The sequence below is a fragment of the Dermacentor andersoni genome, chromosome 7, assembly GCF_023375885.2.
Source record: "Dermacentor andersoni chromosome 7, qqDerAnde1_hic_scaffold, whole genome shotgun sequence".
NCBI classification, from domain to species: Eukaryota; Metazoa; Arthropoda; class Arachnida; order Ixodida; family Ixodidae; genus Dermacentor; species Dermacentor andersoni.
Window position 1 is genome coordinate 111,994,761 of NC_092820.1, and position 21,312 is coordinate 112,016,072.

General features: G+C 47.9%; 1 protein-coding gene across 1 annotated transcript; it reads left to right on the top strand.

Moving 5' to 3' along the window:
- Positions 1 to 960: 960 nt before the first annotated feature.
- On the top strand, positions 961 to 20,527 carry LOC129385806 (retinal-specific phospholipid-transporting ATPase ABCA4-like). The gene is made up of 4 exons (XM_055072943.2): positions 961 to 1,502; positions 13,671 to 13,796; positions 13,929 to 14,099; positions 20,223 to 20,527. The coding sequence occupies exons 1-4, from the start codon at positions 1,055 to 1,057 to the stop codon at positions 20,525 to 20,527; spliced, it is 1,050 nt and encodes a 349-aa protein (XP_054928918.2). The 5' UTR covers positions 961 to 1,054.
- The last annotated feature ends 785 nt before the right edge of the window (positions 20,528 to 21,312 follow it).

A 21,312-nucleotide genomic window follows, 5' to 3' on the forward strand; every position in this document is an offset into this window, starting at 1 on the left:
GCGCACGACACTTGTAAAGGTGCACAGGAAGCCGCTACGGAACAGGTTCCACGTAGTCAAGGTCGACTCCCTGTTCTCAAACCACGTTCTGGCGGCGTCTTCTAAGGCGAAGTAGACATGCCGCAGCTTGTCGTCGGAGTCCCAGTTGTTGAATGTCGCGATTCGCTCGTAGGTCTCCAGCCAAGATTCCGGGTCTTCAGTCGCTGCTCCATGGAAGGTCGGTGGGTCCCGGGGTTGTTGTAGGATAACGGGGGACGCTGGGGCAGCCATTGAGGTTGTCTTGACCACGATCTTCTTTGTCGCCTCAGGTAGAAGTCCGTGCTTTGGGGCAGGCCTTGCAGTCTGCGGCTAGCACGCTGGTCTCGGGCGGTGTCGGTTTTGTCCTCGGGCTTCGGGCTTGGATCGCGGCTTTGCGGGGGCGTTCGGTACATGAACGCACAAGCACCTCCACCAGATGTCACGTGGTAGTGACGGTGAAGAAAGAAGCAATACGGTGGAATACAAAACTAGCTTTTATTGGGCGAACCTGTGCCCACAAAAACAGGCTACACTTATAGCACAACGATAGCGGCGAACACGCTCGGCGATCGTCGAAAATCTGCTCAGCGGGTCAAGCGCGTCGGCTTTTATAGAGCAGTCGTCGAATGTTCCAGACTAATCGTTTGGACCCGCGTGCTTTCCACAAAGTTCTACACCATTCGCGCTACGCGATGAAATCAGATAACACAAGGTTCGGCGACAACAGACAGCCGGGTAGAAGCATCGATAACTTTCCAGAAACGTCGGATACATGCAGGCGCGTCCCGCGCTGTGCGATTGCATTTGTTAGCCGCGAAACGTGGTCGCCCGATAAAGATAAGTACACGTATCAATATAACGCCCTACTTAAGGCGGGCGCCCTGGCGAGGACTGAGATTCTGCGATCTCCTGCTTGCCAGCGCATGGCCGTAACCACTAAGGTACTACCGCTGGTACCTCTTACGTCCATACGTGATAATTGCTCGTGCGGTGCATACTTTTCACGATAGGCCTTCCCAGCGCATATTGCAGAAGCATGTCTCGGAAGCACAGAAAGCATCGTCGCAGGTACAGCGGCGAGTTCTACCACAGCGCCATCATCGCCTTGAACCTGGTCCACACGGCGCTGCTGCGCTGGACCGTGGGCGACGACACGGCGTCAATCAAGCTCCGGGTGCGGCCCCAGAAGAACTTGGAGGAGTCTGTGGAGTACGACAAGGACTCGGCCGAGGTCATCCAGCGCCAGTTGGAGCGCTTCACATTCGGCGCTATGTCTCTGGCCACGATGACCGCCGCGAGCGGCCTGTTCCCCGTCGTGGACCGTGTGAGCGGCTGCCGCCAGCTGCAGCTGCTCACGGGCCTCTCCGTCCGCGTCTACTGGCTGGCAAACTTTGTCTTCGACTTCTTCCTCTACGCATTGTCCACCGGATGCACCTGCGGCATGATGATCTTATTCTACGGCGCTTTCTTCCAGGAAATGATGCGTGAGTTCGTAACGCTTCGTCGGCCGATCTTTTCACAGGGATTTTTTTTGCCAGATTGCGCGAATATTCGCCCTCTTGGAAGTGACCACCCTTATGAAAATACAGAAATTCTGAAGATTGTACAGTAATGCGTAGCATTATGTGGCTCGGCTGTGACTTCGTATTTGCTTAGTTTTGCTTACTTGATTTTCTTAGCCTATGCGTGTCTACGCATAGACTTTCGGGTGGGAATGCATGCTTAGGCTTTAGCCGAGGATGGTCAGGTTTCCTCACCGCATCCGGCTTGTTCACTGCAATGCTACTCATTGAACCGGAACACGGGCCACGAGCGCACCTCGGTGGAGCAGAGTGGTCGAAAAGGAACGCCAGCTGCCGCAGTAGAGCGTGAGGCGTTCCGTGAGTGCATGGCCGCGCTGCTGTGTCGCTGTCGCTCTCGCAAGCCCGTGTTACTGTGCGCGGTCCTTGTCCACGCAAGCTTTCGTCTGCATTCTGGCTGCACCTCGGTAAGGCCCACTGAAGACGCGCCAAGCGTCTCAATGCGGTCGCTTGTCCGCGAAGTGTAACTGCAGCGGTGGTCTAGTAGTATAGCATCTGCCTCCTATGCTGGAGGTACCGAGCTCAAATGCCGTTGCCGCCGGATCCCTCTGGTTTTTTTTCTAACGGTTAGAGATGTTCCCTGGCCTGGTTCTCGGCTCTCGTTGGGGCTCACATCTGGAATAGGGGGCGCAATAGAGATTTAGGAGTTGTATCTCGGCGCCGAGTTGTCAAACCAAAGACGCCCCTGTTGAAGAGCGTCCGCCGTGGCTGTAGGTGGCAAGCGCTGCCGCCGGTCACCTAGTGGTAAAAAAGAAGGTGCAAGATTGCTGCCGGCCTCATGCACGGACATTACGGGGCCTTAACGCTTGGAAAGGGGTATTTGTATCCAACCCGATGGTGCGTCCACACCTCATAAACTGTATTTGGAGCGCCACATGGGAAATGGCCACCATGAAAGCGGCCCGAACATCAATTTTTTTTTGCTGACGAGGATTTTGACGGGAATTAAGGGCGCAGGCTCCTTTCGCAAGCGTATCACCCCTGAAGTACGCTGAAAACCAAGCCGGGGTGCACTTGTGCCCCAGTCAGTGGGTTCCCGGCGGTGGTGCGCGTTCATAACTCGAAGGACACTCACCAGCGTTGAGTTTGGCATCGGGCCACCCCAAAGTTGGCCCACACTCAAATTTAAAATTCACCCACCACCAAATTTAAGTTGCCCACCACCAAATTTAGGTTGGCCTACTCACAAATTTAAGTTCGCCCATCCCCAAATTTAAGTTGGCTCATCTTCAAATTTCTCTTGACTCTCCCCAAATTTAAGTTGGCCCAGCCCCAAATTAAAGTTGCCCACATCCGAATTTAAGTTGGGTCACCCTCAAATTTGAAATCGGCCCACCCCCAGCCCACGTTCAAATTTGATGTTGCCCCCCCCCCAATTTAATTTCGCCCATGTCCAAATTTCAATTTGGCCGACCCCCAAATTTGAAGTTGGCCCACGCCCATTTTCCAGTTGGCCCACCCTTACTATTGTAAGCTTCCTCATGCATATTCTAAGGAGCCATGTATCTCTGTAGCTATTATCTATTTTACCTTCAAGTTTTTCATCTCATAAAAGCTTCCAATCATCTACATTTACACTATCGTAACGATTAAATGTTTTAACTTTGCAAATTACGCATTTTTTGGGCAGATGCAAGGCATTACATTTTTCGCGTGACAGGGCTGGGGAGCTCGCCAAGCAATGCTCACGCGATAAAAAAATCGCTGATTTGCGCCAAGCTGAACAACTCATGCATCAAAGACAGGTGAGCTGTTTAAAGGAGGTTTGAAACAGTTCAAAAGCTTTAGGGGTCTGGTATACCGTCTGCACGATACGTACCGGAGACATAGCATTCACTTCACTACACCTGCGTTAGGCTGTCACGCACTTTATTGTATGGTGGCTTCAATCTTTTTCAACGTTCGTTCGGAGACTATTCGGCAAAATATGTATATCAAATAATAATTCAAGTGCCACATTTTCATGAAAGTGGTTAGTTACATTCTCGATGGCAGCTTTCTAGAAAATTTAAAATAATTTGACATAGCCCGTTGTATCGCCACAGACAACGAAAAAAGAAAGAACGTCAAACCTGTTTGGAATACCATAGAATGACGAGGAATTCCAGAATGCAGCGCAAGAATTACCACTCGCCAAACAATGTTGCATATGCCTTTTTCTCACCCACCCCAGCCTCTTGCTTGGCGTCATGCCCGCGGGATTTCGCGAATTTTAGAGTTCACAGATCGGCAGTTGAATGTTTGAATTGTTAAGTGCTGTACATGGAGGCCCCACTTCTTGCATCTCACTGAGAAAAAAAGATTAGTTCTTCACGTTTGTTAAATACCGCCCAGTGCTAAGAATCGACTTGCAAAGTGATTTTGCCTGTGAAGTGCCTTCGCTAATCAAAAAAATATGCTGCACAATTCGCAATAGCCTTTCCGAACACTTCGCTATATCGGGAGATTAGAACTTCACGGCGAAGAATAGCGCTCTTAATGGCGCTTGACGTCACGGAGCAGCCGAGGTGTCTCTGGTGTTCCATCAGTCACGTGGGCAGCTGAGAGGTCGCAAGTTCGTCGGTGTTACCAGATGAATTACACGTATGAGCGAAATCAAGCTCACCATTCATGAAGGGAAAATACTAACGCTAGCCCTTTCTCGGAAACGCACAGTTTTGAGAGTGACGCGACGCCACTGAGCCTCCAGCCGTGACCAGCCGATGCGCGCGGCGCGTCAATCTCCGAGTTTGACGGTGCAACGTGAACGCTGAAGACAAATTCGGGCGCAATCGAAAGTGCCAAGCAACATTCTCAAGGAGGAAAAGAAAAACAACTTTGGAAGGAGGCACGCGCGACCAATTTCGGAAATATTTTTTACTTCGTTATTGAAACGGAGTCTCTCATGAATAGATGACTGAACCATTCATTTCTAGAAGGATAGATGATGGGCCTAAGTTGAAAAGTGGTGCGGCAGAAAGAAACATGCCGGTCTCTCTTGCAAGTTCGTAGAGCTCCAGGAGGTAATCAAGATTCGCCACCGGCGGATTCATCCACTCGTCCTCTGGTGGGCGCGGTGTCTGCGTATCTCTGCGCTACCGCTGTTGAATGCAGGGCAGTCCGAAAACAGATGGCGCATGCTTGTTGAAATTGCAGACCACGTGGATGGTTCTTCAAGATATAGGAATTCTCTTCCGTCTTTCTGCATTTTCAGTGCACATAACGATAAATTCTTCAAAATGTGCTCACTAAAATAGGGACTGTTATCTGTAACAGTGTTCCCGCTTCATATATCTGGCAATAATTTGCGGAACGCAAATTATTGCCAGATAATTGAAAAATATTCAACTTCTAGCTGGAAGCTATGTGGAAGGAGAGTACTAGGGTGCCAGTGGGTATTGATGGGTCAGGAAATGGTTCTTTATTGTTCGGCTGCTTGGAAACTCACACAGTATAGACTTGGGCATCGCACGATTAACGCACTCTACTAATGAATGCCAGTCTCACCATAGCCTGGTGAGACCGTGGCAGATTCTTAGCCAACTGAAATTGTTCTTTTATTCTCTCTCCAGGTGTGTGGCAGGCAAAAAATCTGACATTGATCGATTGCTATAACTCAGTATAAACACAGAATATTTCTTAATTCTCGTATGGTAGAAACTTGGAAATTATGAAGAATACAGTCATGATCGACCACGCAGGACTTGGTAGTGTTATCATTTCGGCTAACGCGGCAGAGCCTATGTGATGAGTCAAAAAATCGACAACACATGCATTGGTCTAAAGGGACCGTCTACGGTTTCTCAAGGTGGTCCTATTTTGTATCGCAAGAGAAAGCATACCATGCGAACTGTCTAAACATGCAGTGGTTTGTCGGGAAAGCAAGTAGAACGTTTTAAAACAGAATCTTTCAATCTCCCTAGTGTCTTCCTGAAAGTGTGTATTGACGGTCGCAACACTGATTACTACTCGCATATGCGGAAGCAAAGCCATGTCGTTAAAAGTGAGCAACTGAAAGCGCCTACGGTTTCCGCAGTTGGGCATACATTGTTGAAGCCACTAAAGTTATTGCTGTGTTAGACGCCCTCAGCAGGTAGTGGTTGCACAAGTCTTAAGTTTTTTTTGTGTCTGTGGCGTATAATCTCGCCTGTCTCCTGCAGGCGTGGTCTGTGTCCGTGCCTTTTGTTCGACCGTCAATCAGGCGCATTGTTGTAAGAAATGTCTGCACTGATGTTACCACAATGCCGACACGCCTTAAAAACACGACGCATTTTGGTCATCTCGAAAAACATCCACGCGATTACGATACTCGCTAATGCCAAATTTGAGCGCAGGTCCATGCGACTTTTCATTTCATGATACATTGAGGGATCGCACCAATCACCGTACTGACTGGCAGGGCCACGACTCGCTACCCTATATATATAAAGCGGTCAGATAGTCGCCACTTCCCCGCAAGTGCAGCTTATAAAACCGTAGCCTTTACCGGGAAACGCCTGCGGTGAACGCCGTGCGCGAAGTTGAGCTTGTTGCTTCTTTTTTGCCTTTTCCCCGCAAGGCCGGTGCCGTGGATGGATGAGTGGATGTTATGGGCGTCCCCTTTGGGACGGGGCGGTGGGCTGCACCACCAAGCTCTTGCTATTATACTGCCAAATGTCCTGCCTAGGTTAAACAATAAAAAAGCCATATCAACTGCCACAAACAAATTTTATGATCCCCTATTGCGACCTGTGTTTTCGTATGTCTCCGTTTTTTTCGTTTCCCTACTTTTATTCCGCCAATCCTCCAATAGGCTCTTACTAATCCCTATTGCGGACATATTTACTTTCCCACAGCTCTCGCTGAACCCAAGGGCTTCAAGGAGGCCAGTGGTGCCTAAATCGAATAAAACCTGCTCCATAGTTTCCCTAGCTTTACCGCAGCAAGCACATGCTGCTTCTTCCTTCTTATGTCTCGCTTTAGACGTGCGTGTTCTAAGGCATCCCGATCTCGCTTCCAAAAGTAATGAGCTTCCCTTTGAATTATCATAAATTTTTTCTTTCCTCATTTCATTTTTTTTCTTTTATTTAGTTACTCCTGGCAGGTTTCTTTTCCATTGCCGCCACCCATGAGGTTATTTCGGCCTCTATGAATTTCCGTTTGACGTTCTTTGTTGCTGTGTTACCCACCCTACAGGCCGCATACTTGCTGGTAAGCTTCCTAGTCCTTTTCCTCCCCTGTGAATCAATGTTTTGCCTGTACAGATACCTGAACACTCTTCCAGTCCATTGACTTTCTTCTATATTCCTCAGTCGTTCTTCATACTCAATTTTACTGCGAGCTTCCCTCGCTTCAAAACTAGTCCAGCCCATATCACGCTGCACAGCTTGATTTGTAGTCTTTCCGTGAGCGCCCAGTGCGAGGCGACCCACTGACCTTTGGTTCACATCGAGTCCTGATTGTACACCTGGCTTAAAAGCAAACAACTGCATTTCCAAAAGTAAGTCCTTGAACCATTACACATTTCCACTTACCTCGGAGCACCTCGTAGCTACTGTATCCCCATAGCGCTCTGTGCTTCATTAAGGCTGCATTTCTCTTCCCCTCAGTGTAATTTTTCCTGTGTTTCCATATATCTATTGCCTTCGTTGGTCCGTATACCAAGGTATTTATATTCTGTTACCCGTCCGCATATAATAAACCTCGAAGCTGCTGCTCTGCTACTGTAGCCGCCTGTTTGTACGAGAGATTAAAACCGATATTACTTCCTTCTAGCGCCCTCTCCATCCTCATCATGTACATCATAAACAGCAGTGGGGATAAAGGGCACCCCTGCCTCAGTCTCTTGTTGATATGAACTTTCTCCTCGCTCCTCATCCCTTCCCATTCAATGCAAACGGAATTTTTTTTGTTAAATCTATCTCAAAATCTGTAGAATATCGTCACCTAAGCCTTCCCCTTGCAGAATATTCCACAAAATGTTGCGGTCTGCGTTGTCATAAGGTCCTGTAATGTCTAAGAAGGCCACATATAACGGTCTGCTTTCTACTTTTTATATTTCAATACACTGAATAAGAACAAATAAGTTATAATCTAAACGACTACCTATTCTGAAGCCATTCTGAAGTTCTCCCAACATGCCATTATTCTCTGCCCATGCTTGAAGCTTCAATTTGATTGCCTGCATTGCTAGCCTGTATATTACCGATGTAATGGTCAATGGTCTATACGAGCGAATTCTATCGTTCTCCCCCTTACCTTTATAAATTAAATTCATTCTACTTTGTCGCCAACTGCCTGGTATTCGTCTGTCTTTTAAAGTTTTTTCAACTGCTTTCACCAGAGCTTCCTTACTTATTGGTCCTTGTTCATTAATCAGCCTAACGGGAACCTCGTCTAGCCCTGTGGCTGTGCGCTTAGGAATTTTCTCGGCTTTCTTCCAGTTGAAATTTGTCAGCACCAGCTCCTTTTCCACCTGGGTCTCTTTCATGCTCTTTTTTTCCTTCAGATACAACCTCGGTATTGCCTTGGAAATATTCGGCTGTTATTTTTCGGATGTAATTTATTGGAGCTTCTCCTTCCACTCTATTTTCATCTTCGTCTAGGATATGTTGTATGGTTGTTGACTTCCTGCCTAATAATTTTAAGTGGTTCCAATATATTATAGGGGCGGCCTTCCTTTTCTCACGTGTTTCTGACAACTAACGTTCACTTTCACCTTTTAATTTTGATTGCACCAATATTTGAACCGTAGGCTTTTTCTCCCGGTATATTTTCCATTTACTGGCTACTTCATCCTGCGGCAACTGCGCCTTCTTTGCCTGCATGTACTCTTGGGATGCTTTCTGTCGTTCGGCGATGGCTTCTCGTATCTTCCTGTTCCACCACTTTTTCGGTTTCTGTTTTCCTTTCCAACGAACATGTTGTTTCTCTTTCCGTATTTCTATCGTTATTACACTTAGAAGCTCAATATAATCCCACTCTTTATTTGACCATTTGCCAAGTTCTTCCTCGACTCTAGTGACTATATTTGTTATTTGTTCAGCGTTGAAATTTGGACTGGTCATTTTGCACTCCTTGCTCTCTTTCCCAACTACATATCCCATTTTGAAAATGTGCGTTTATGGTCACTCCCCATGCTGCTATATCCTTCCTCATCAATAACCATTTCTCTCAACTTCTCATGAATTCCTTCTGTCATCAGACAGTAATCAATGGTTGATTGCCGGTTTCCCACTTGCCGCGTCATCTGCTGTTCACACTTAGGCCTTGTATTCACGATAACGAGGTTATGTTGCTCACAAAGGTCTAGCATTGACTTTCCGCTGTTGTCAGTATAGCCATCTAAATCCTGTATGTGGGCATCCATATCACCTAATAGGACAATTTCAGCACCATTCCCGAAACCCCTAATATCGGCGCTTATGCATTCCACTAACTCTTTATTCTTCTCTGTGCAATTATTTCCGGCCCACAAATACGTAACGCCCAGCCAAGTTTTTTTCGCACTCATTGTACCTGATAACCAAAGGCGCTTTCGACATTTTGAATTTACTCTTTTCCATTTGGCTCCCTGATGGATGAGCATTCCGACTCCCCCTCCATTTCTTTCCGACTTAGTTCTGTTGTACCCTTCCCAAACATAAAAATTCTCAATCACTGGCGGCTCTTATGAGCCTCTATAGTGCGTTTCTGTCACCGCATGAACTCCTATTTCTTCGCTATTTAACTGCTCCTCAATCTCTGCCCACATTACCTTTCTTCAGCAGCCCTGCATGTTTATGTAGCCTATTGCATGGCGAGCCCTATTTCTTGCTTTCCTCCTTTTTCTGTTATCCACGGCGATGCTCTTCTGAGGTTCCCCTAGCGGACCTTCATTACTACCTACTTTGGCCTCCTGAGCGCCCGTGGGCCCCCTAAAACTGCAACAGCGCGACCACCAAGTCGCCAGCCCACTTCTCGTGCCAGCCTGTAATTGAAGTTAGATCCCGTCTCGTTTAAAACCTCCACACCTTCTCGCTTCCCTGTATACGTCGACAATCTCGAAGCCTTTCTCTCAGCTCATTTTGGATATCGCCTCATTAGCAGCCACTACAGCTCTTTGTACGTGACTGTCACGTACAGGCACCTCTGGCACCGTGCACACCACGATCTGCACCTGATGGGATAGCTCGCGCAAGTCGTCCACCCCCTTTGCTAAGCCCGGCGCTTCTCCTGAGCATTTCCTGTTTAGGACGTCATTTGGCCCACCTGCTTCTATAACAAGTTTGCGCACGTGGGTATTTTCCGCGAGCTTTTCTTTTTCTCACTCCATGACAGACCGCAGTGTCCGCCCTGGAAATGTCCCTACCGCCGCTCTTTTATCGCCTTTCGCCCTCTCCACAAATGTTTCTGAACACCCAGCCAGGTTTGAGTCGCCGGCGATAATCACCTTTTCACTCTCTCCTACCTCTCCCTGCTTTCCTTTTTCCTTTTCCACGTGATTCGGACTCGACAAGAAGCATTGCCAACTGTGCCCTTGCTTTTTCCGCGTGGCAGCCTCAAGGTAGGTGCCGCTCTTTCCAGCTAACCCTTCACCACGTTGCACGCATTCCACGTACTTTGCTAACCTTCCCTCTCCTGTCACGTCGGGGGACTGCATTCCATTGTAACGCAAATTCTCGTTCACAATGGCGGCCCTGTTCTGCTTTTCCTCGGCTCCTTCAAGTCTTTTTTCAACTACCTTCCGTGCATCACGCTCCCTGTTTACCTCATTTTTGAGCTGTTCCACCTGTTTGACAAGCTCTTCCTGGAAGGCCTCAATTTTCTGCTGCCAAATATCGACATCACAGTGATTGCCGGTTGACTCGATTCGCTCTCCATTCTCATCCGTGCCCTCATCTACTTTGTTGGACCCCCCGCGCTTTGCTAGCTTTCGCGGATTTCTTGCCATGTATTGCACGGCTTTTTCTGATGCAAATACTATAATAATATAATAATGCACAGCACGTGCCTTTTAGCAAAAACCGTTACGCACAGGATCCAAATTCGCAAAATGTCGCAAAGCAACTCTCACCACTGTTTCAAAAGCAATCAATGCTGCGGAGACCCAAGATATGCCACGCTCTCGCACGCGCTCAACCACGCGCCCACGCTTTCACTTTCCTACCAAAACACGCACAGTAAACCCACTAATAGATATTAGCCTCAACTATTAGTAGTCTATTAGTAGTCAATTCAACTATTAGTAGTCTCGATTATTACTAATAGCTATTAGTAGTAGTTTATTAACTCAACGTCCCACCCGGCTGCACGTATTGAAGCACGTGGCGCGAAAGGGCGCTCTAACCATCCTGCAAGACCAAATGTACACGAAACACACCCGCGCACACTAAATACGTGAAACAAAACAGGAAAAAAAAAGAAAACCACCCAATTACTATTTAAAGGCAACAAAAAAAAACCGACAAATCAAAAACAGAAGCAAGCTCAAAGCATGCACAAGAACTTATGATTTTGTCGCCGCCCCGGAGCTCCGGAAAGCACGTCCATTCGCCACAAGATCTCAAGCGTCCGCGGATGCGCGGACGTGAGCGCCCCCCTGGTGGTAATTCAAGTTGCTTTTTCCGCTTCCTTCCTCGTGCGGCTGCTGCACTTTCCTCCTCTGATTTCCTCCTCGAACTCCATTCCCTCTCGCCGTATTTCATCACTCGCTACGGCCCCCATTCGCTTTCTCATCTTTAGCTCTGCTGGTTCGCTTGGTTACGCCGCCGAGGCAGGCTGATGCTCAACGCAGGTACCGGCGCCTATAGAGCTGCTTTCTAAATGGTAGCGACGCTCGAACCACTATCACAACGGCACCCAAAATATTTCACATCGCCATGTCGAGAGGATATAGTTGAGGCCCCATCAATGCACCACTCCGTCGCGTGCAAGATGGTACCGACACTTTTTGACTCGTAATAGTTGGTGATAAGGAATTGCCCTCTCACGCGAACAAAAAGTTAGAATAAGCGCATAAAGTACAATTTTAGACTAGCAATACTGTATCCTAGAAAATTTCTTCCCCGGCGTGGCCGCCCTTATGGTTAAGTAACAGCACATAGATGGATGGCACTATTTCACACTCTAGCGATGCCAGATGTCGCTTTTGAATCAGTTCAGAGCAATATTTAAAATGTAATTCCTTTACTATAGGATTCACGCACGCTCGCTTCCGACATGAGACACATTCTGCTCTTTCGCATTACTATCTAAAGACATGTCCCGAGCGGTATAGAGTCCCTTTCAGTACGTCCTATAACATTACTAAATCATTTGTGGTCAGTTTATGTCATCATCTGTCATGCATTTCTGTCCTGGCCCTACGAAATCAGGTTATACTCTCGATTCAAATTTTATAATGATTCCATAATGATGGTTAGATGCATTGGAGAAGCCTATACGCCAGACACGTTCAAATGACCTCTCAAAGGAGCTGTCTACTACGGGCGCGGGACAAGTACTAGAAGTTTATGTTCGATTTCGTCGCAAGTTTTGCGGCATTTGGAAATGATGCTCACTAAGGTGACTGTTTGGGCGTGTTCGTAGGATATGAATGCAGATTTTTGCGCACAGGAGGAGGACAAAGAAGAGGCTGAGACACACGATCACAGCGAAATGATTCACAAGAAAATATTGTCGAGTGTGCGATAAAGACTAGGACTGGGAAGCTAAAGACTACGAGCGTGAAGTGTGTGTCGTTTCTGCTAGCGCTTCTGTAGCCATGTTTTAATATGTCGGCTTCAGCCATCTGTGTTTGTGCCCTGCGTTCATAAACAGCATTTGTGCTTGTTTCACCTCGGAACACTATTGTTGCCCCTTGCTGTACCCTTCTTCTGGGTCGCCTAAATGGTTTACAGGCTGCCCCGCGTCAGAATGTTAGACTGGTTACATGTTTTTGCAAATATAACGTTTGCTATAAAGATAAAATATGGTCGCGTAATCCATCGTAACTTGACGTCACGAAGCATACCCACACGAGGAGCGTTCAGGAGTTGACAGATGAAATTTGGAATCGGAAAACATAAAATCCACGGATAAGTGCAGGTGCATAATCTCTTTAGTCTCCGACTTTCGCCGCGAACAGCTGAGCGAGCATGTCAGCAACTGCTTTTGAACTGGATAATTACTTGCGAGAGTTCTAGTCAACGAATATTGGATGAACTACTTTCAGTACTGTTTAGTTGCTTACGTCTGGGATTGACCTGAATGTTCCCAGCTAATAGTAAACAGTAGGACATGCGATGCCGAGCAGTTACCGGTATCAGCGAAAATTTATTTGCCAACCTGGCGGGTCTTTGTGATCGTGAGCAGAACAAGCCAAGCAATTACAGCGGAGGACGCGCGCGACGCCGCCGCTTGCTTCTAGCACCAGTAGCGGATGGCGCTCGCCTCTGCGCATACGCGCAGCGGTCGTGCGGGGGAAAGAAGGAAAGAAACGACGAGAACCAGAAATCTCCCCTTCGCGCAACCGCGCATTGCCTTAGGCCCACTACAATGCCTGAATAAAGCTTGCCTTGTCGATTTTGCGGATATTTATTAACACAAATTCGTGTTACGACTAGTTATGCGCTCAAACAAAGCTAAGTTGTATCGACCCTTTCTATGCAAGCTGTGGCCGCAGTGCAGTCATGACCCCAGAGAACTTCCGGTCATGCATTTTGCCAGTCAAGTTAGCCTAGAAAACGCAAGTATTCTGTCGCATAGTTCACTGTAGGTACATATCCTTCATGTGTTCAGATTTAAAAAAGTGTGCCACGCGTCGAGCTCATGTATGGGCTTTTTTGTTGCACTGAACAATAAAATTGACTTGTCGAACATTCAAGCCTTACTGCAAAATTGATGCCAGCTGGAGGGTTCTGTAACTTTATAGGCTATTGTAACTTGTGTTGTTTGAGAGGGTTTAACAGAAAGTCTTCTGGGATGCCTGTTTGTTAGCATGAAAAGGGTCTATACAGATTCCAACTTGTCCGATCTGCTGAAATTGTTTCCTTCACTACCCCTCTGTTTATTCTAGAACTGAACAAACGCATACATTACGCTTAGCAAAACGGTCACTTGGCTTTGATACCGTGCTGTTCTACTCGTCCTCAGAGCCCGTTCTGCTTCTTTTCGCCTGTTACGGCGTCTGTGCCTTGCCCTTGGGGTACCTGCTGTCCCTTGGTGCGAACACTCCGTCTACTGGCTACGCCCTCGTCCTGTTGTGTAGCTTCTTTGGCGGTGAGTCGACAGCACTTTTGTGTTGGTAATTGGTGCACAGTACAATCAAGAGAAGTCTATTTGAGCGTGCATGTGTGTGCATCTCTACCATGCATGACGTTTGCGTTAGCAAGGGGCGATGCTGTTTTACAGCGTTCATGACGAGCGGCACGATCGCCGCCGAACTGCTGAAGACGGCTGCCGGCATCAGGTTCGTTCTGCTGAACTTACTTCCCTTGCTGCGCCTGATGCCTTCCTTCGCCTTCATGTCGGCATTTTTGAACACCGTGTCCAAGAGCCAGCTCGCCTGGATCTGCACTCGAAGTGAGTGTTCACCTTCAATATCAGGCGTTATCGACTTTGAGGGTGCCACGATCATAATAGGCTGAAGAGTCTGAGTCATACTTGCCGCGGCATCGAGTTAAATGTTGTGCAAAATTACTACGCCAAGGTGGGGCGCGAGTGTCTGCGGAAGCTCCAAGTATGGCAGTTCAGGTAGCATGCGAAAACGACACCTGTTCTGTGCGGTCAGAATGGTAAGTCTTGCTTGAAAGAAATACTTCGGCGCGGCTGAAACCTATGACTGTAAGATGGCACCAAGACAAACGTTAATTTATCAATGCTCTAGTAGCCATGCTGTAAGATAACCCCAAATGCTCTTGGCAGGCTATTAAAAGTAGCGAATCTAACAATGTTCTCTTTCGAGATCTTTTTAGTTCATCTTCCTAAGATTTCGAAGTTGTCAATGAAGTGCGCCCAGGATTACCATAATGTGCTTTTGAAGGTCAGCCGGCTGGCAGCCTTCCTGAGTTTCTATAGTTGAATTCACCAGCCGCGAACAGTATAGCCTTCGTCCTGTCCGGCGTAGCTGAGCTTATGACAAACTAAGAAGCTCATTTTGTTTGCATTGATGGGTTGTATCTGCAGAGTGCCAAAGAATACTAAGCGTATCTTGCCACTGATCCTTCAGCTACCTCGCAGCTACCGCCCTATAAGGTAATACTAATGTCCATACATTTTAGGGAAGCATGAATCGGTTTTCGAGCTCGTCTTCAACAAGTTGATTGCTCTCCATAGCGTTCCTGTGCACCAAGGAACAACGCGTATGGGCATTTGGAAGCAACCGTCGTAGATTAGTGAAAACTGCGAACGCTAACGCTTGTGTAGGTGATACTAAAAGCGTGTGGTGCGTAGCGCGCGTATAATTCTCGCCGCTTGTTTAGGTACGCGAAACTAAAATCTTGTAATTATTCCCGCGGGGAGAGGGGGGGAGGGGTACCGAAATGCTGCACTTCGCACCAGTCGTGTACGTGAGCGTATTATCTGCTACACATAAGGATTATACCTGCTGAAGCCACCATTTTCAGGGTCTGCGACCTGCGCGCCGGCTACGAATTACGCAGAAGCTGCCATGCCAGGATGTTGCGCTTCCAAATGTTCATTGCTTTGCCTGCGTGAGTTTTAAAGATGAGGAATAAACGCTCATTGTGCGTAACAGCGAGAAAGAGTACTTTCTTCGCCCTAGGTGAGCGGTTCTTTCTCAGTCCAAAAAGCCGCTGGCTAATGCCCCGACCCGTGCCCGGTCCATCAGACGTCGCTGACCCGTCAGGGTCGGTACCGTTATTATTGCCTCCCACGTTTCTTCGACAGCTTATAGCGATTATAAAGTTTCATATTGAGTGTGTTCCTTACGGTGTGGGCACACCAACATCAGGTATTGAAGGGTGTCTCGTAGATAAGAGAATTGGCATACATATGAGTATTGTGTGGGCGCGTCCAGTGCATGAGAGTTCCACGGACATATGCATCCGTTTGTAGTCTCCTGAGGGCGGTTGCTTCTTCCTTGCTTAATTATTGATGCGGTAGTAGATATCCTCTTCTTTCTAGTCGGTATTGTTTTAATATTGCCGCATAGTTGATGGGAATTTCTTCACCCTCGTCGCTTTCCGGAGCCCGTGAGGCATGAAATTCCTGCTGGTCTGCTATCGGGCGACAGCGTGTGCTGCTTCGTTTCATGGCCTAGAGTCCATGCCACGTTCTTCTCGAGGAGTTGTCGTCTTGTTATTTCTTGTAGAATATTCACTGCTGCGGCAGAGATACGGCCTTTTCGTAGGTTTCTTCACTGGATTTGAGAGTCGCACAAATTGATGGCGGTGTCCTTACATTGGCCGATGCCGAGGACGATGGCCCCTTTCCCTGACCTTTCTGGTTTGCTGGCCGGTACGTTGGCAGTGAGTAGACCATACGCCTGGTTGTTGGTCACGCTAATTGCATGTGCTTTTCGACTTGGGTAATTTGCCTCTTGTCTATGCCTTGTGTTAGCGCTCCTGGACTATTTCTTGCTTAGCGCTCGGTATGCTCCTTGAAAGTTGCGAGCTACTGGAGTAACTGAGAAAGGTATTGAAGAAGTGATGACAATCGGGCTTTTGCGTCTGGGTCTGTTATAAAGCTTTCTCTGTGTGCGAGTTTGTGAAGCACTGCTCAGACAGTTTGAGTCTCCTTAAAGCATTCCAACTGACTGGCTGTGCACTTCACTCATTTCTTCCTTTGTTTTGGAGGTCAAGCTTGAGAAGTGTCTTGGTTGAGGTCAAACTGAAAAGTACGTGCTAGGCGCTCTTGATTGCTTTTCTGATATATATCTGAAGAAAGTAACTAAATAAATATTTTCTTCAATTTCACCTTTCTTGAGGTGCAGATACGGGGTTTCATTATGTCATCCGGCGTATGAGAAGGGCTGGGGTTGTTTGGCTGGTTTCATGCCCTTTTAGTCATCATCTTTGTGTGATTATGCGCTTAATAAAATGAGTGATTTGTGCTAGGGGCTTCTGAAGCTTTGGGAGTGTAGTAGCATCGATCCGTCTTGATATATTGTGAGGCCAAGTATGCGGAGGGAGTCAAATTATTGGATCTCGACTCCATTCAGTGTGATTATGGGATCTGGGGCGACCTGGGCTCATGGTCTTCGCCGGGTACTTGCCGTAAGTATACTAGCTGATTTTTGGGGGCACAGGAGAGACCGCACTTTGCGAGATACTGTTCTATCTGGCCGATTTGCCTTTTTGAGGGCAGTTTGCTGTTTGCCGCTTGTGGATGTTTCGTCCATAACGCGTAAGCCTTCGATGCCACTGAGTTGTTTCGGGAACCTAATCATGGCGAGATTGAACAACAAAGGTTAAATGACTCACCCTTGTGCAGTGCCTTTGTTGCGTATTTCAAGTATGTCGCTTCGGACGCTGCCACTACCCCCCCTACCCCCTGGTCATGCGGTTTTTCAGTATCTCGTGTACGCATTCTTAGTGTCCGACAAGATTACGCTTGACTTCTTCCAAAACTTCTTTCTCAGTTCCTGAAGGGGGGTGAATTTTTTTGAGGTCAAGTATTTGTTGGGCCTTCGTTTTGGCGGTAGCTAGAAGGGCTAGCAATATATGCCAGGTATTCTTTGTGCTGAGTGTGCGTTGAAGTTGGTCGCAAAGCTTATACCAGTCTTGCCTGGTGAGCTAGTCTCTGCATACTTCTGCTTGCTTTCTTACGTGGGCGATACTTTCCTTGAATAATTGGTTATGTTTGTTATTTTTCCACCCTCTCAATAATCCTCTTCTGGCATCCCAAATATGTAGGAAGTGGGAGTCTACTGCCGTCGTGTCCATTGTGAGTAGGATGTCTTTAGTACGCTTCTCCACTGTCTTGACAACTTCGGCTTGCCACTGTTCGATATTTGCGATGTTTACTTGTAGATAATGTCCTCAGAAGGCTTCGCGGTCCGTCTGCCTTGCCGTTTCAGCTCTACTCGGCTCCTTATGGCGCAGGATTTCAAGCTGGAGGATATGGTGGTCACTACTGTGATTTCCCTTCAGTCGTGTCAATTCGGCCTTGCAAATACCTGTTCTAAGGGTGAGGTCGGGATTTGTGTTCCCTGGTACACTGTTGCCTATTCGAGGCGTTAGTTTCGCATCATTCGACAGGATTAGGTGATTCAGTTACACTGTGTCGTGCACTCGCGCTCCTTTCTTGGTCGTGTGCTGGTAACCCCATGGTGTTTGCGGGGCCTTTAAATCTCGATTATTACTAGTTTATGACCTTTGTTGGGTCTTCTCGCTTCCTTGATAAAATTTCCAAACACAAATAGCGGATCGCTGGATGGACTATATAAGCGCAGGACTGCTGTGTCTTCTCATGTTGCACTTCCACTAGGATGTGTTCTGTAGTTGTTCTCAGGTTTACGTGATCTTGCGCGGCTTGAGTTTTCGTCAGTATGGCTGTTCTCTGGGATCCGGTGTGTGCATCGCATTTCTCAGCATTCGCAGGCACCGGCACGCTTTTTGTGTCGGTGCCTGCGAAGCGTTGTCACGCACCGGCACGCCATCCACTTCGGAGAGCACGCGGGGGCTTCGCAGAGACAGAGTTAAATGGCGGCACGTGTTCTTAGAGAAGCGCGAAAGAAGAATCCCGCAGCAGTACATGCATCATACAACGCTCGTTTCGTTGATGGCAATAGGTTGTGTCACTGTATTGATTCAATGGTAAACTCATTACCGTCGGCAGTCAACGTGAAATGTGTACGCTGGTTTTAAAGCGTAGGCATCTTTATAGTCTGTCTGTCTGTCTGTCTGTCTGTCTGTCTGTCTGTCTGTCTGTCTGTCTGTCTGTCTGTCTGTCCGTCCGTCCGTCCGTCCGTCCGTCCGTCCGTCCGTCCGTCCGTCCGTCCGTCCGTCCGTCCGTCCGTCCGTCCGTCCGTCCGTCCGTCCGTCCGTCCGTCCGTCCGTCCGTCCGTCTGTCTGTCTGTCTGTCTGTCTGTCTGTCTGTCTGTCTGTATCTAGCCGTTTTCCCGCCTACCTGAGTCACTGGAAATTTTGCGACCAGTTGGTTAGCGCGTCAGGTTGCTGTGCTGAGGTAACAGGGCTCGAAACGACGCATCGGATTAACTTTGGTTTCTGAGTATGCGTCAATGTGTACATACGCGCCTGTCTTCTATGAAGCTCTCTCATGCCGACAAGGGTCACTGTAGATGCGGGACTAGGAAGGCACCACAGTTCGAAGCAACTCTCTGACGAGAACTAATACTACTGGGTATTTGTCACTTGGCGGAGCTGGTCCTCCATGACCCTCTTTGAGTCCGCCTTGGGTCACTTGGTATGTGCTAGTAGGTGAGTGCCGCTGTTCAGCGGACACCTTTGACGCCATCGTAAATGAATAATCATATACCACTGGGAATGTGCCGGGCTACAATAAAGAAAAAGATCCCTTAAAATAGTCTCATGCTGAGCGGTATTAGAGATACGCGCCGCTTTTCAATGAACGTCTGGCCAAATTGGGTCACTGATTATATGCCACCGACTGTGGGGCATGACGGGCCATGAGGCCGGTTGCCGCATGAAGCGTTTCTCAGCATTCGCACGCACCGTCGCCCCATGCATTTAGGATGCCACACCAGGCTTCGCGGCGACATCGCTTGATTTCGTAAGCAATCTGCAAGAGCCCCCGAGGCGCTGTCTGTCTTTGTGGTGTCAGAGCGACTGCACAAAGGACAGTGCGCTCGCTGTTGCTGCTGCGGCCGCGTTTCCTCACTGCAGCGTTTTGACAGCCAGTTTCCACGGTCACCGAGGGGGACAATATAATTTAGTTATGCTCACAGAGAAATTTCTGCGGCTATGAAGGGAAAGCTACGGAGGCAAGGCGCACACAAGTGAGAGCGTTTCTAAAGAGAATCCCGCGTTTTATTTCGCGTTAGTTTAGGCTGTGGAAGACAAAACATAAGCACCTTATTAGCAATAGTTAAAGACAACGGCCTTACACAACACGGAAATACGCTTTCGAGAGAAATAGTCGCGAAGAGAAATTGTCGCCGCAGCTGGCATTAGCTTACCTAGTAAGTCGGCTATTAGGTGGTCGGACGGATATTAGTGAATCAAAAACCATAAACGCAAGAACAGTATACCGGCAAATGGGGTTTGCGAAAATCTTCGACCAAGGCTCGTGGAAGGAAAAAATGCGGCAGCTTACCTCACACCCAAGAACTGCGGCATGCTACTTTTGACGCATAAGTTAACTAGGGTCCCGAAGCAGTATCTTTAGCAATTGTATAAAGAATGGTCATTTGTTGCAATGGAAGCTGTATAGCTTGGCATTGCCAGCTATCCGATTGGGCTCAGCAATGAAGAAGTTAATGACGTATCCAACCGAAAAAAAATGGTAAATGATGGAGGGTGGAAGAGACGGGGGAGGGAAGGGCGATACTCGCTTGGGCTGGTAAAATAAGTTTCCCCGCTCGAGTGAAATTGTTCCTTTCCCCTCCTCCTATGATGCAGATTATGCAAAGAGCTGTACACCACCGCCATCTAACACGCCTTTGCTGGAGACGTTACCTTCTTTGGTAATGATTTTGATGAACGCCTACTAAAATGTAGATCCACAGATTGCCTCTTTCTATTCCTCGTGGGCGACTCGCAGCGGCCTTGAACGTGTACAAGCGCGTATGCGTGGAGCCGGCCGAAGGCTTCAGCGTGGCGGTCGAGGAAGAGCGGCGCAACAACAGAGACTTCGTGAGGCACTGCTGTCCCGAGTTTCTCAAGGCGGGAGCCACGCAACAAGTCCCGGACTTCAGACCGTCCCTGTCCGACATTGAAGAGGTGTTCCTGATGCTGGTCGAGTGCGTAATCTTCACCTTGCTGCTGCTGTACCTGGAGAGCGGCGGCATGAGCAGCTTGCGAGAACTGTACGGCACCGAGGCGAGTCCGCATTGTGCTCTTTCTTGAACCATCGTACGTGCTGCAACGAATAGGTCCGTCCGGGACATTAATCGGTGAAGCTTTTTGTTATATATATATTTTTTACATACTGCAGTCCACCCAGAACTATTGCAGGGACGGGACTGGTTATATAGAAAAACAGCAAAATAGAAACAAGGTGCGCTAACACATGAATCGAACAAACAATTAAACAAATAGAACGAATAAATAATTTTTGAGAAAGCATAAGTTGGAGCACAACATCATCGAGCGAAAGAACACGAGTACCACCGAATATAGCAATCGAATGCTTGATTTTCCCGGAGAAGTCTGAACTTTGAAGTGTTAGTACGTGTAAAGTGTAAATCACGTACGATGCGCCCCATTGCGTTTAAGCCTCCCCCCAAAAAGACACTTTAGAGGCGACATGAAGAATTAACGATCCAGTTGAAGATTCTTAGCGACTCGGTATTTTGCCGCTGAGGTCCAGCGTGGCTAAAGCTGGGGATAAAGGAAACTCTTGGTAATAGAACGGAAAAATAGAGTGAACTGCTTTCCTTTCGACATGTTTTAAAGCAGACCATATCATGAGCATTCGTGAGAGACTGCTTGCGAGCGCCTTGCGTTGTTGGACTCCTGGTGCGGCGCTAGACTTCAACGGTATGACTTAACCTAGACAGTTTAGCGAGATGTTGGTATCGTGAAATAAACCGCTTGATCTCCTGGCTTCTAACTTCATGTACCCGTCCTCAGTTAACTCGAAGCGCGACTCTCAAGTGAGTGTGTGTCCATTGCCGTTGTGTCGGTGCGGA

Excerpts from the sequence above, each read along its gene's own strand:
- LOC129385806 (XM_055072943.2), top strand. The coding sequence starts at position 1,055 with ATGTCTCGGAAGCACAGAAAGCATCGTCGCAGGTACAGCGGCGAGTTC. Across the intron at positions 1,503-13,670 it reads TTTCTTCCAGGAAATGATGC|AGCCCGTTCTGCTTCTTTTC; the intron begins GTGAGTTCGTAA and ends ACTCGTCCTCAG. Across the intron at positions 14,100-20,222 it reads CGCCTGGATCTGCACTCGAA|CGGCCTTGAACGTGTACAAG; the intron begins GTGAGTGTTCAC and ends GGCGACTCGCAG.